The 14,735-nt window shown below is 36.1% G+C and overlaps 1 protein-coding gene across 1 annotated transcript in view; it reads left to right on the forward strand.

The window, feature by feature from the left end:
* Window positions 1-14,399, forward strand: part of NIPBL (NIPBL cohesin loading factor) — a 100,580-nt gene extending 86,181 nt beyond the window's left edge. Inside the window, 13 exon segments of the mRNA XM_009647317.2 lie at window positions 1,325-1,465; window positions 1,786-1,879; window positions 1,990-2,144; window positions 2,415-2,505; window positions 6,048-6,221; window positions 6,743-6,933; window positions 7,706-7,813; window positions 9,119-9,319; window positions 9,710-9,856; window positions 11,385-11,680; window positions 11,992-12,166; window positions 12,795-12,980; window positions 13,545-14,399. Coding sequence (XP_009645612.1) covers window positions 1,325-1,465; window positions 1,786-1,879; window positions 1,990-2,144; window positions 2,415-2,505; window positions 6,048-6,221; window positions 6,743-6,933; window positions 7,706-7,813; window positions 9,119-9,319; window positions 9,710-9,856; window positions 11,385-11,680; window positions 11,992-12,166; window positions 12,795-12,980; window positions 13,545-13,910 — 2,325 coding nt within the window. The 3' untranslated portion in view covers window positions 13,911-14,399.
* The last annotated feature ends 336 nt before the right edge of the window (window positions 14,400-14,735 follow it).

The raw sequence follows: 14,735 nt of genomic DNA on the forward strand, positions 1-14,735 counted from the left end.
ATGAAATAATTTCTTAAAATTGTTTTGTGTGATAGTCACAGTCTTAAAAGTACTTAATATTCAACATATGAATTTTAAGACTAAAGATATGGTTCCGTAAGATTGAGTGACCTAACATATAGCAAATATATCAAAAGGAAAATGTCCTACTTCATCCTCTTCCGTACTTCACTTCTCAATTCGCTAGCTGTATTGGGTTTGTATTCCCCTGTAAGACAGTTTAGCTCACAAAAATGGTAGAGAGCTGTAATGCTGATCCCCCTCCCCCCCAATCCAGTGAACTGGCCTCCTCCTCTGAAACACTGTGGTGCTTTCTGCCATTTTGATTAGCACGGTTGCCTCAGTGAATGCTGTGATGAACCCCTGATCTGGCAGAAGGAGCAGGGCAGGATCATGTGGCCATGGCTCAAGGAGGAACATGGGTGGCTGGCAGCAATCTGTTACATTAGGAGGGCTGCTCAGGACAGGTTTGAGAGTAATTGTAGTCGGCTTAGATTGTACGTATAGCCTAGCATTTTCCAGGTTCAGCCCTGGAGCATTCTCTAAGCACATTTACAACAGACTTTTAGAGCTGCTTCTGATCAAACAGTAGAGGAAAGGATTATCTGATTATTTACTTGCTGCAACCCATTTAGTGGGTTACAACAGTTTTGTACTTAGACAAGTTGAGATGAATTGTAGAATTACCACTGTCAGCTTGAATATGTTTATTAGCTTGACAGAAACATTTGGGAATTCTCCTATCCTGATTAGTGAGCTTGATTTGTCAAAAAAAGTCAACTTCTAGCTGAGTGCATCTTCAATAGATAAATGTTTTTTTCATAGATTCCTCACTTACAATACATATACAGTTATTATAATGCAGACCAGTAATAATTTTAATTGTAATTTCCACATTTGTGCACATTATTACCTATTTTGTTTAAGGCACATTGAGTCAGAGCACAGCTTCATTTTGTTGCTGACACCTGTTTCCAGGTGTTGTGTGTTCTGTAGTGTGTATGTGTCAGCAAGAGTTTCCAGATTTATTGCAGGACTCCAAAAAATTATTGGGACCAAAGGTTTTCAGATCTCTCACAGCCTTGATGAGAGATGAAGTTCTGCTCATACAGACTTTTTTTCCAGAAGTTCTGTAGAAAACAGAACTAGCTTTCATAATAATGTGTAATTTAATAGCAGATGTAAACTATACAAATATTCTTTTAGATATTTACCGGCTATCTTACATGAGTTTGGATTCTTCACTATCAGTGTGTATTAATAATACTTAGCTTACAGGTAATACAGCCAGAAATGTTAAATGCTATAAATACTGTTGTTTCAGACGCAGAATGATTTCATGGTGATCTGCAATGTTGCAAAAATCTTAGAGCTTGTAGTGCCGCTAATGGAGCACCCAAGTGAGACCTTTCTTGCCACTATTGAGGAAGACCTCATGAAACTCATCATCAAATATGGCATGACAGTAAGCTTTTAATTGTTATTATTCTGTTGATTCCATTTCACATTGTGCAATACATGGTTTGAATTTAAAGAAAGTCTGTCTTCATTAGGAAGATAACTTTTGGGCCATGAAAAATCAGTGTACTTAGTTTATTGGAGTTTGTATGTGTTGTTTCTATATTTTAACAAGTTTGAGCTGGTTTTCAGAGTGGTTTAGGAGATGGACATTACATCTGTTAGATTGGTAGTTTTAGTTCAGCAGAGCTTTTTCCTACATAATTTCACAAAAATGGCAATTTTAATTTCTAAATATGTAATTCATTTGTTATTTTTTGCTCCTAGGTTGTTCAGCATTGTGTCAGCTGTCTTGGGGCTGTTGTGAATAAGGTCACCCAGAACTATAAATTTGTGTGGGCCTGTTTTAATAGATACTATGGTAAGTGAAATCACAACGTGTAATTGTCACTTTTCAGTTTTGGCTACGAGTGTTATCTTAGGGATACACCATGATTAAACACTGTGATCAAAACTTTTATCTTACTGCAGGTGCACTTTCGAAATTAAAAAGTCAACACCAAGAAGACCCCAACAGTACAATACTTACTGCCAATAAACCAGCACTCCTTAGATCACTTTTCACTGTTGGAGCACTGTGTCGGCATTTTGATTTTGATCAGGAGGATTTTAAGGGCAACAGTAAGGTAAAATAAAGTGTATTTACTCTCCATGTCTTAGATATATTGAATGCTCCACTTTAATTTGAAAGCATGTTATTCCTACTCCCTCAAAGCTATATTTTTTTTTCATAATGCATACAATACAGCTTTTGGGGTTTAAATACATGGTTTTGCAAAGGCCTTGCACTAAGATTGTGTTTCTCCTTTTCTTTTTGATATTTATGCTTTTTGTAAGAGATTAAAAACATCTGTTTCATCTTCAAATAGCTATTATTTTTGTTTTAATTTGCTCAGGTTAACATTAAGGATAAAGTACTTGAACTGCTGATGTATTTTACAAAGCATTCAGATGAAGAAGTACAGACAAAAGCCATTATTGGCCTTGGTAAGAAATATTAATGGTTTTTATTATTCTGCTACAGTAGAAATCCGTGTGTATCAGTAGGAATTCATGTATTTGTGTAGTGGCAAGGGAGTTAATTTAAAATAAAAATTTACTGCATGTTTTGTTTGAGAACTGGCTATAGAAAAGTTGTCAAAGGGTTACTAGTTGGATACTTCTGCAGCAGAGTGGATGCTTGTAACAGTGCATGCCTTTTGATGTGTGACCAAGTCAAAAGTGGAGCGGATTTCCAAAGTAATGGAGATGTTCTTTTTTCTCCACATGCAAATATGTTGTAACTTGAAATCTTGTTTTTCAGTCCACAACATGTGGTTAAAGAACAACTAGAAAAAGTGCTGGAAAAGCTTAGAATATTTTAAGTGTAGGAGCAGATATTCTGCAGGAACCAAGGGAATTCTGGCAGTTTGTACCAACTGGGCAGTGCTCTTGCAAGGCATTGAGATGATATCACAGTCTAGATATTACAGTTTGTTTCGGGATTTTAGCTGTCTTTCACTTTTAAATAGATTCTTTATCTGAAGGTATTGTATGGTACTCCAGTGACTAGCAGTAGTATACAAACTGCCATCGAGTGTTTGCGACCTCCTCTGCTTAAGGACAGAAACTGTACATCTGAGAGCATCCTATTTGGGCAGATAGGCCTTGTTTTCTGGAAGAGTTCAGTTCATCGTTATGGCTTAGTCTAAAGAAGGGTGTCTCCCAGGCATGTGGAGCTTGCATTGTATAGTTTAACTGTGGACAAAAATTTGTCTCTTTATGTTGCTGTTTAGGTGCTTTTTAGATATCCTTCTTCAATTCAGTCTGGGGAGGGCTCCAGGGATGATGACCAAGACCAAATTTTGATTTCGTATTGTGTGAGAAACCATTTCAGGCAGTTGAGCAGGATAATTGCTTTAGCATTGCTCCTGCAACAGAGGCAACTCTATGGTTTTCTGGACTAGTTGGAGTTGTTCTAGGTATTCTAGGGAATGGTTTGAAGCTGCGCCAGGGCAGGTTTAGGTTAGATATTAGGAAAAACTTCTTCACTGAAAGGGTTGTCAGGCTCTGGAATGGGCTGCCCAGGGAGGTGGTAGAGTCCCCATTCTTGGAGGTATTTAAAAGAAGGATGGATGAGGTGCTTAGGGACATGGTTTAGTGGTGGGATGGCAGGGTTAGGTTAAAGGTTGGACTCGATGATCTTAAAGGTCTTTTCCAACCAAAGCGATTCTATGATTCTATGATTACATCAAGGTGCACAACACTTAACTGTAATCCAGTCCAATTTAATTGTCCTCTACAGAATATTGCACGTGGGATTAGGGGCTGTCTTCCTAACCATAGACATGATTGCTTTGCTCATGGATGTGGAGAATGTTTCTAAATTACAGACTGAACTGTGATCAGTTTGATGGAAGGGGGAAAAATGGGGGTGGCTGTTAGTAGGCATTCTTCAGTTCTTTTTTTCTCTGCCTGTAAGCATATCAGCCTTTCTTTTAATTAAACCTCAAACAACTCAAACCCATCTAAGTACTGGTTCCATTTTGAGGGTGCCTGTTGGATGTATGGAGACATGGTAGACAGTGCAAAGTTCCACATTACAGGCTGATAATTGAGCAAAGTTGTCAAAGCCATTCAGTGTTTGTGTGCAGCAGTAAGGTGAAAAGGACTAGCAAGTTGATTCAACATTCATACACAAGTGAAGGCGTCATGTGAAGAGTGTGTACTTTCCTGTTGGCTATTATTAGTGTGTCATTTCAGTAAGGACACTCAATGGTTTTAGCCTTTGCCTGGGGACATGTCACTGCTGTTGAGGGATTAAGCTTAACCATAATGATTAATGATTATGGTTATGCTTCTCTTCCAGATGTGTATTTGCAAGGCAGGTTGAGGATATAAAATTTTGTTAGTAAATTTAGCTAAACCTGTAAGTATCTAACAGGTAATGTCTTACTTGGCCAAGTTTAGTGCTCTACTCTTAAGAATCCCAACAGAGTAAAAACAAAGGTTTGAAGAGAAGTGGTGTGAGGGTAGCCCTGAGGTATGAAATCAGTCCTTAAAATAACACAGCAGGTGCCTTTTTTTATCTTCTCTGACCAATTCTTATGCTAAGTAATAATTCTTCCCCATTTACAGGGGATGGAAAAATAAGAACTTCCCTGAGAGTACTGGTGTTTTAAACTCCTTTAAGGGGGAACGAAATGAAGGAAAAAAGTGTCATGGGTTGTTACACATACGTGAACTTGCTTTTCACTTTTAAATTTAACCTTAAGAAATCGGTTGGGCTTGCTCAGAGGTGGTCAAATTATTAATGTCAATATACACCTGTATAGAGTACACAATTATACCATATACCAAGACCATCATCATTCCTTTCTCTCCTCTTTCCCCTTTACCTCACCTGCTTCTCTCTGCTACTTGTTTTGAGACTGAAGTGAGATCTTAAACACACTGAGCTCTTGCCCTGTACTCAGCCTTTACCTACACTGTCTTTTCTGTGTGTATGGAGCCAGTTTAAAAACTTGACTCAGTCTTCCCTTTGTTACAGCTATTTTTATACATTGCTTTCGCATAATTTTATTTACTTTAATTTTTCTCCCATTGTCCTTTTATGTTCATAATGTTTTCTGTGTGTTCATTCAGAATCTTAGTTTCCTGTGGTCATAAAAAATACATTTAATGTCTGCTTTTCTTGAATGGTCTTAAAAAAAAAAATCAAGTAGTTGAACATAGTTTAAATTGGGATGTTATGTTCCCAATCCTCATTTCTTATGATACTAAGTTTGTCAGCAGCACTTCTAAATCTACGTATGTGATCTAAAGTGGTATATTCTGTCACGAATTTAGAAAAGTTTTTATGAAATACAGACTAAGAACAACCAGTTCCTTGACAAGGCTAAGGCTGCAGCTAGAAACAGTTCTATAGTGTGTATCTTCCAACAGATGTAGTCTTGGGAATGCTTCAGATAGTTTTCAAGATAAGACCTTAATAGGTACATGAATAATGACAGCAAGAAGTATAAATTTTACTGTGTTCACTGTTTTTCTATCTTTTAGGGTTTTTTTTTTAAATACTTGTGAAATTTATCAATTTTTCCACATTTGCTTTGCCTCCCTATGAATAACTCTTCACAGTTTCAGCAGAATGTTTTTTTCCAAATGTATTAGAAAAACAATGGGTAATTTTTGGTTATGTTCCTCCCTTGTTCTTCTGAGAGCTCATAGTCATTCAGATGCAGGCATCCACTAGACCACAGTAGATGTGCTTCCAGACCTGTATGGCTCTTCTTAGTGCAGCTGCCCTGGGTTGACCCCGCATCGTTATCCATCAGACAGAGTCATGGCTAATCAGACTGTCATGGCTAACAGAACTCCCTGTAAGCTATGAGTGATATCCATATAGAAAAGCAATGTTTGGACTAGAAAAAGCTATGCTGTTGGGAGGAGATAAATGTCATACCTCTATTTTGAAGAAAGACATAAAAAGCAGAAATGAAATCTCTAGATGATGATAATATGGAATATTTCCTCTTTTTTTCCACCCTTAGGATTTGCATTTATACAACACCCAAGTTTAATGTTTGAACAGGAAGTGAAGACTCTGTACAACAGCATTCTTTCAGATAAGAACTGTTCAGTAAACCTAAAAATCCAGGTGTTAAAAAACCTCCAGACCTACTTGCAGGAGGAGGATACACGTATGCAGCAGGCAGACAGAGACTGTAAGTGTTAGAGTTGTTCTGTGCTAATGAGGCATGCAAAACCTAACTTTCTTGCATACAATTACTGTATATGTGAACTGAGTAACTTAAGATTGTTATCAGATCAGTAATATTGTACCCAAAGTATCTTAGCATAAATTTCAAAAATTTATTATGTGCATTCAGGATGTATAAATGCTGGAAGCAATCCAGAATACATAATTGCTGTAATGATGGTAGTAATACTTTTTATCAAAATCTCCTCTAAGGTTAATTTGCAGATAGGAAATAGTAAGTACAACATAAGAAATTTTTAAAAACCTTTATTAAGAAACAAGACTTTAATTAAATCCATGTCTCTCTATTTTTTTGATATACATTTACTATCAGACAGGCCTATGTTTCCTGAGATTATAAACCCATTTTAAAACAGCTGAAATGTGTATGTACTGTAAAGCTTAAATATCAGCGTGCATCAAGTAACAGAAAAGTAAATGTTTATATTGTGGTGAAACTGCTATTGCTTTTGTCTTTTTTTATAGGGAAAAAAGTAGCAAAACAGGAAGACCTGAAAGAAATGGGTGATATTTCCTCAGGGATGAGTAGTTCCATCATGCAGCTATATCTCAAACAGGTCCTTGAGGCTTTCTTTCATACCCAGTCCAGTGTACGCCACTTTGCTCTAAATGTCATTGCACTGACGTTAAACCAGGGTCTCATCCATCCTGTTCAGGTACGGTAGGCTTTTATAATGAGTGTTTTTGCTATTCAGGTTTTCAGAGGTTTTCATACTTGCTACATAAATTTCTCTTCCAGCTATGTTACAGGGAATTCTTACTGTAGCAAGGGACCTTTACAGAAAGCATATCTCAAAATCTGTTTTATGTTTTTTAGCCAGTGAGATTCCAAATGCTGTATTTTCTACTTTTGGATCGAGATGTAAAAGCCCAACCAGTGCCTAAAGAACGTGTACAAACGTACATTGGAGCATATTTCTGTTATAAATTTCATTTGTATGCCAAGTTGTTTTCTTCATTTGATTCTTTATCCTGGAAAATGTGTCAGCTTGCCTCAACCTCAATTCCCATTCTTCCAAACACTATGGAATTCCACACTCGGTGTCAGAATTTCAGTCATCATCTCCATTATTCTTTGCTTATATAATGTTTTTGTAATTATTTTTTATACTGCAGACATTGTGCATGTTCAGTCATAAGTGGTGTCTTGTGCTTTTTTAATGGCATTTTTTGTAGTGTAAATTGACTTCAGAGTTTGAAAGTTAAATACTGCCTGAAACCTCACACAATTTCTATCATTTATAATGCTGGTCTCTTGTATATTTTCTGCTGTTTGCAAAGAGTAGTCAGGTAGTAAGTTGCATAGAGCTCCTATTCTAGTTTCTGCAGTAGTCAGAACATAACAAGAATGATGGTGTAAGAGAATAACAAAGACTGAGAAAGAGGAGGTACAATGACTCTGAATAATCATTTCATTTGTTTTTCAAGTGTGTGCCGTACTTAATTGCTATGGGCACAGATCCAGAGCCCTCTATGCGAAATAAAGCTGACCAGCAGTTGGTGGAAATAGACAAAAAATATGCTGGGTTCATTCATGTAAGTAATTCTAATTTTACAAAATACTGTTATGTTCTGTAGTGGTTTAGCACCTGAATATGCCTCAGCTGTAGAAAAAGAATATAAAGTAACAAATAAACAATACCTACAAGCAGTTGTAAAGATTATCTCAACTCTTCACTCTGTTCAGAGATTTCTGTTCTTAGATATAGAAAGGTTATAATAATTTGAAGTGTCTCCTCCAGTCCAAAATTTCCTTTAATTTTTAATTCACAGTGATATCTTCCTCACTGAATAGTACTTAAGAGCATTTATTAGATAAGAGATAGGGACAGCTGTTTCATAACGTTTAGCAATGATTTTCCTGTATCAACGGACTAAGGAAGAGGACACCTTGTAAAAGTGGAAGTCCTTAGTGTGTATCTATTAGAACGTTAAGGCATCAAGGCTTTATAAATTGTAATCTAAGCAGAAGGAGCATAGGAAGCTGTTTAGATCTGAGGGATCTTGCTGGAAGGAGAATCTGAGGGCTAAGTGAGGACATGTAGAGTTGCAGCATAGTGCCAGTAATTCTGCTTAAGATCTGAAATTGAGCTACAACACCCTCTCCTTATTTCAGAAGGCCCCAGTCTAGGTTCAGTGTGTGTACTACATTGTGGGACTTCTCATATCTGCTTGTATTCCACTGCAATTGGAGCATTGCAGTGTTGATGGCATCCAAATATACTTAGTCCAGTAGGTGAAGGCTAGTGGATTAAATGTGCTATGTAGGCAGCTAGGATTTAAGACAATGTATAGATGAAGAGTCAACTTTGCTGAACAGCAGCAGAGGTGGTTTGAGGACAGTTGGATATGCAGCATAACTAGAGGTTCAGTTTGTTCTGAAATTAGAGCAGGAGCCTTGAAATCAGTAAAATCAGCTGGAATTTACAGGGTGTATGCAAAAAACCCTTCATTTTCTGTTTGTTAGTCCTGTTGTACTAATACAGACTCAGTTTTTGGTTTCACTGCAAGTGACATCAAAAATACACATTTGGTAAAATACTCTGTTCGTGTATGAAAACGTTTCAGTATTCTTGAAAATTGTTTAAATTGGAATACCGGTCTGTAGTGGGTAAACAGATTAGCTGTATGTTTCTAACAGAACGTACAGCGAAAGCAGTTCACAGGACATTCTGATCTCTGCTGCAAGTTCTGTTTTAATCCGTTTGCCAACTCAAAAGTTAGTATCGCCTCAGGACATGTTTTAAAGTTAAACTTCAGATGAGCATCCACTTAAAAGGAATAAGTTTTACTGCTTTGGAAGCAATGGTTTAAATAAAAATAAATACATTTCCATTTCAGATGAAAGCAGTGGCTGGTATGAAGATGTCTTACCAGGTACAACAGGCGATTAATACCTGCCCAAAAGATCCTGTAAGAGGTTTTAGACATGATGAATCATCCAGTGCATTGTGTTCACACTTATACTCCATGATCAGAGGGAACCGTCAACACAGACGAGCGTTTCTAATTTCTTTACTCAACCTCTTTGATGATACTGCAGTAAGCATCACATCTCCTTCATTAAAAAGAAATTAAAATACAGCATTACAACCTCAAGTCTCCTTTTACAATGTAATCTGTTGACATAATTATTATAATAATTATTATATATAACATTATTGTGTACTATTACCTATATAACAGAATGCATTTGTTACTTTTGCATCATTCTGTACCTTTCTATACCCAGTTTGGACTGATCAGAAATAATGTATCGTCAGGTATGACTAAATTTTGCATATATACATGTTGTTTAGAGTGGGTTTCAGGAGAATAAAATTTGTGATCATGTTTTTGCTCTAGACTGTTAGGAACACAGGATAAGTGTATAAGTCTAAGATATTTGTATGTGTATTTATATGTGCTTTTTTTTTTTTTTTTAACTTCCAGAAAACAGAGGTGAATATGCTCTTGTACATAGCAGACAATCTAGCCTGTTTTCCTTACCAAACACAGGAAGAGCCACTGTTTATAATGCATCATATAGACATTACACTATCAGTTTCTGGTAGCAACCTACTACAGTCATTTAAAGAGGTATGTGCATTTATATTTCAGTATATTTATTGTGGTGGCAACATAAGCTTCTCTATAATTTGGTCGATTTTTCAGTGAATACAGTACCATTATTATGATGTGGATCAGTAGCATTACTTTGTAACCAGTCATTAAAAACAAGCAAACCTTTCTGTTCTGGCTTGCATCTGGCAGACACTAGTTAAAAACTTTACTTACATTGCTACTTATGTTATTAAAAAATAGTTACAGAATCACAGAGTCATTAAGGTTGGAAAAGACCTTTAAGATCATCAAGTCCAACTGGCAACCCAACATCACCATGCCTACTAAACCACGTCCCAAAGTAAAAGAATGATGAATTTTAGTGAGATCTTAGTATCAAATCTGCATCATTCCCTGACACAGCTGAATGATAATTAATTGCATGCACCTGGAAGCACGTGAACCCAGAATCATCATGAAATACTAGTATATTGTGGTTGGTTGTATAATTTTAATAATAGAATCTAGTTGGGTGTTCATTTTTTTGTCAAGTGGCAGATGCATGTATGTTGCCTGAGAGACTTTAAATACATTGTTTATTGTGAGAAAAGAGTGCACAATATGTCTTTTCTTAAGGTAGCATGTAAGAACCCGAGTCATGGTATAGTATCTCTTGTTATGCAGTACACAACACTGTAAGAAACAGGCCTCTGCTTCTTAAAGACTTCAGTGTCTTCATTTCCTGGATAACTTTAACTGTAAAAGGGGCAAACTGCCAGGAAGCAATCCTGTTCCTAGAATCTCCAGTCTGACTAGTAAATACAAGTCAGAGTTGATGCCTGAAAAGCACACTGCTTTTCACCCTACCAAAGTCGATTTTTAGTCTGCTAGAAACAGTACATTCTTCGGACTGGGGACCAGTGTGTAGCACCCAGCACAGAAAGGATGAGATCCTGCTTAGGATATCTTAAGTTCTATGTTACGAAAAATCATAGTATGTGCAGTAATAATGCACCTGTGAAATTCTGTAGCTCTACAGGTAGTAGAATTTATTAATACTGTATATGATCACTTGAGTTTTCTCTGGTCAGCACTGTAATTAGTGTCATAGAATTTTAAGAGACAAGGATTAAAATCAGCTTGGACTAGTCTTGTACCAAAGTACACATGGAAATCTACAAGATACACCAAAATGATATCCAGGTGAAAGAAAAAGGGAATTTTCTTCCTGATTTATTGTATTTGGCCTTCTACTGCATTTTACTGTCGCTGCTAACAAACTTGAGCATTCTTTTAAGAATAACATGCCAAAATAAGAGTACTTGTTGCTTCAGTTCCTTCTGTGTCCACCTTGCAAAAAATACGGGCTTTCTTTGGATCAATTTTTCAGCATCTTTTTGCCATTAATAATTTTAATTTTTAATACTGAGTTATAAGTTAATAACATTGTTAAGGGAATTCTTGCTAATTTAAGCCAGTAGTGATTTTGGAAAGATTTTTTTGAAACATACATGATGCTACTTACTCTAATTTTGGAATGTGTGTTAACTTCTCTGTCTTGCAGTCTATGGTGAAAGACAAAAAAAAGGAAAGAAAACCTTCATCAGATGAGGAGACAGAGAGTGACAGTAACAGTGGTAGTGAGAGCGAAAGTGAGGAGGAAGCTTCTAAGCCTCGGAGGTTACGGAAACGAGTAGACTCTGATTCAGATTCCGATGAAGAAAATGATATAAATGCTGTGATGAAATGTTTACCAGAAAATTCAGCTCCTTTAATTGAATTTGCAAATGTCTCCCAAGGCATATTATTACTTTTGATGCTGAAACAGCATTTAAAGAACCTCTGTGGATTCTCTGATAGGTAAGGATATTTAGATAATAAGCCATCTTGTTATCCAGTGAGTTCTTTGTAAGGATTAAGTTTGGAAGGTTTTTTTAAAAGTTGATTGTAACTAATTATTTAAGCAATAGATTTGTGTAAGAGAAAAAATACAAACATGGTAAGTTGAATGTAATGAAACTTTGGCTTAGAAAAAACAATCGTTTTGTTTCTTACCAGGATGTCTATTGTATACAGAATGATTCTACTTATATTGAAGATTTTAAAAGCTTTTCCTTGAAATTAGTCTGGACTTTCCTTAAAAGCTGTTCCCTTTTGTTTTCTTTGAACAGTAAAATTCAGAAATACTCTCCATCTGAATCTGCAAAAGTTTATGATAAAGCGATAAACAGGAAGACAGGTGTGCATTTCCATCCAAAACAAACTCTGGATTTTCTGCGGAGTGATATGGCTAATTCCAAGATCACTGAAGAAGTGAAGAGGAGTATAGTAAAACAGTACTTAGATGTAAGTAAAGTTGCTTTGCGGAAAACCTGAAATCCTTTCAAACTAGGTAACACAGTGTAAACTTGAAAGTAGATGCTGACGTATTGGATGAACATTTCAAAATGTTAAGTTCCTGGTAATCTTACGCAATATACTAATACCTCACGACTTCCTTTCAGGGTGTTTAGCTGGACCATCTTCCAAAGACTTCTAATAAGTTTAAAGACAATGAAAATTAACTTCAACTAAGGATATTCATCTTTATGGAGTATTTTCTAATTTCTGGTTTCCATCTTGTATATCTCTCCCATATAACTTGTGATAAAGTGAACTCTTTATCACTGACTGAGACTAGATCTAGTATATTTACTCCCCCCTGCCCCACCCCGCCCCCAATATTAAATATCAATTATTAGAGAAAACTTGCAATTTTGGAAACACAGGAAGACAAGTTTTACATATTTATTAAAAAAAGAGGGGAAACTAAAAAGTTTGTAGAAAAAAACCATAAGCAGTTCAAATTTGAAGTTGTCTGCCTTTGGTTTTGCCCTGATTCTTTATTGCCATTTGGTTTTTTTATTTAACATAGAGTGATATAAGTGTCCATTTTTAAAGCTGCAATGTGGACTAACCTGTTTTTTTTTAATAGTTCAAACTCCTTATGGAACATTTGGATCCTGATGAAGAGGAAGAAGATGGAGAGGTGTCAGCTAGCACAAATGCTCGGAACAAAGCAATTACCTCGCTGCTTGGAGGAGGCAGCCCTAAAAACAATGCAGCTGAGACAGAGGACGATGAAAGTGATGGGGAGGATAGAGGAGGAGGCACTTCAGGGGTGAGGCGGAGGAGGAGTCAACGTATTTCGCAGCGTATTACGTAAAATGATTTTTATGTGCTTATAAATGTCAGTCTATTATATTAAATGTACACCAAGTAATGTAATCCACATGAAAGAAAGCATTTTGTAGATAGAGATTCTCTACTTAACCGTTTATACAACTTTTGTAGAAAGTTTAACAGAAAAGACAATAAAAAAAAAAAACAAACTAGAAAATGAGATTTATCCCGTATAAAAAGTTATTAATTTTCCTTTGGAATGTACTGTGTGTTATCCTTTTTATTGTTGCCAAGTTTTTATGTAGCTTTATGATTCATGTGTATATATAATTTTATATATCAATAAGAGATAAAGACACGGGTACAAATTAAGAGTATGTGGTTTTACAAGGATATGTTAACCCCTTGGCGCTGGCGGTCGCGGTGCGTCTCATTGCCGGCAATGGAATGTGTGCCGGGAAATCCCAACTCCCGGCGTCAAGGGATTAAAAGCAATAAAAGCAATAATTTCACTAAAGTTCTTTTGTGTAACACTTGGTCTTTTTTCCCCCCAATGTTTTAGTCATTGAGAAGGTCAAAACGAAATTCAGACTCTACGGAGTTGGCAGCACAGATGAATGAAAGTGTTGATGTCATGGATGTCATCGCTATTTGCTGTCCAAAGTACAAAGACCGACCACAAATTGCAAGAGTAGTACAGAAAACCAGCAATGGCTTCAGTGTTCAGTGGATGGCAGGCTCCTACAGTGGCTCCTGGACTGAGGCTAAGCGCCGTGATGGCCGCAAACTGGTGCCTTGGGTAGACACTATTAAAGAGTCAGACATTATTTACAAAAAAATTGCTCTAACGAGTGCTAATAAGCTGACTAATAAAGTTGTGCAGACTTTACGATCGCTGTATGCCGCCAAGGATGGAACTTCCAGCTAATGAATTTGTACATGCAGCCAAATTTACAGGAATTGAAATAACAGAAAAACTTGAAATACCAACTTTCTGGCAAAAAAAATCAGTTAAATGAAGAGTAAGAATGGAACCTGGGACGCGGGAAAAAAGAAGGAAATGTTTGGTAAACATTTTTGTGGGAGCTTCCTTCGCTGTTGTGCAGCAGAAACTTCTCAGTTCATTTTTACTCCCACTGTATTATAGTTTAACAAAAAAATTGTTTATATCTTGAAAAAAAAAAAAACTTTCTGTTTAAAAAAAATAAACAAGTGAATGTTGGAAATTAGTCTGTTAATGTTCTTAATAAAGTGTTCTTGGAGTTTAACCTAGCAGCGGATGGCTTTCTTTAGCTTAGCCCAGTTTCCAGGGAAGCATTGTTTTTCCAGGCTGTAAAATGGCAGAATCTCCTGGATATATAATTTATTCTGTTGAAGAAAAAAAAAAAAAAAAAAAAAAGAAAAAAGAAAAAAAAAAGCATGCAGTATCTATGACCTATCTGCAGGAGAAGTTTTTGTAAATGTAGATTTTGATGTATTAGGTCACCCTGAAATAATACAAGAAAAGGGATCCCCAGCAAATCTGGTGGAACGAATACTGCAATAAATTTTTTTACTTCTCTTTGTTACTTGTCTGTTTCCATTTGAATTTCTTATTGTAAAGATCTGTTTAAATCCATTTATATTATTTTGCAGTCTTTTATGTAAAATTTACTATATCAGTGGTTTTCAAAACAAGACATAAAATATTGTTTATACAGTTTGTATAGGCTGACTTCTGAATAATTGGTATCTTTTTATTTTTATCCCTTAA

This window comes from Egretta garzetta, unplaced genomic scaffold (assembly GCF_000687185.1).
Source record: "Egretta garzetta isolate BGI_Z169 unplaced genomic scaffold, ASM68718v1 scaffold59, whole genome shotgun sequence".
Taxonomy (NCBI): domain Eukaryota; kingdom Metazoa; phylum Chordata; class Aves; order Pelecaniformes; family Ardeidae; genus Egretta; species Egretta garzetta.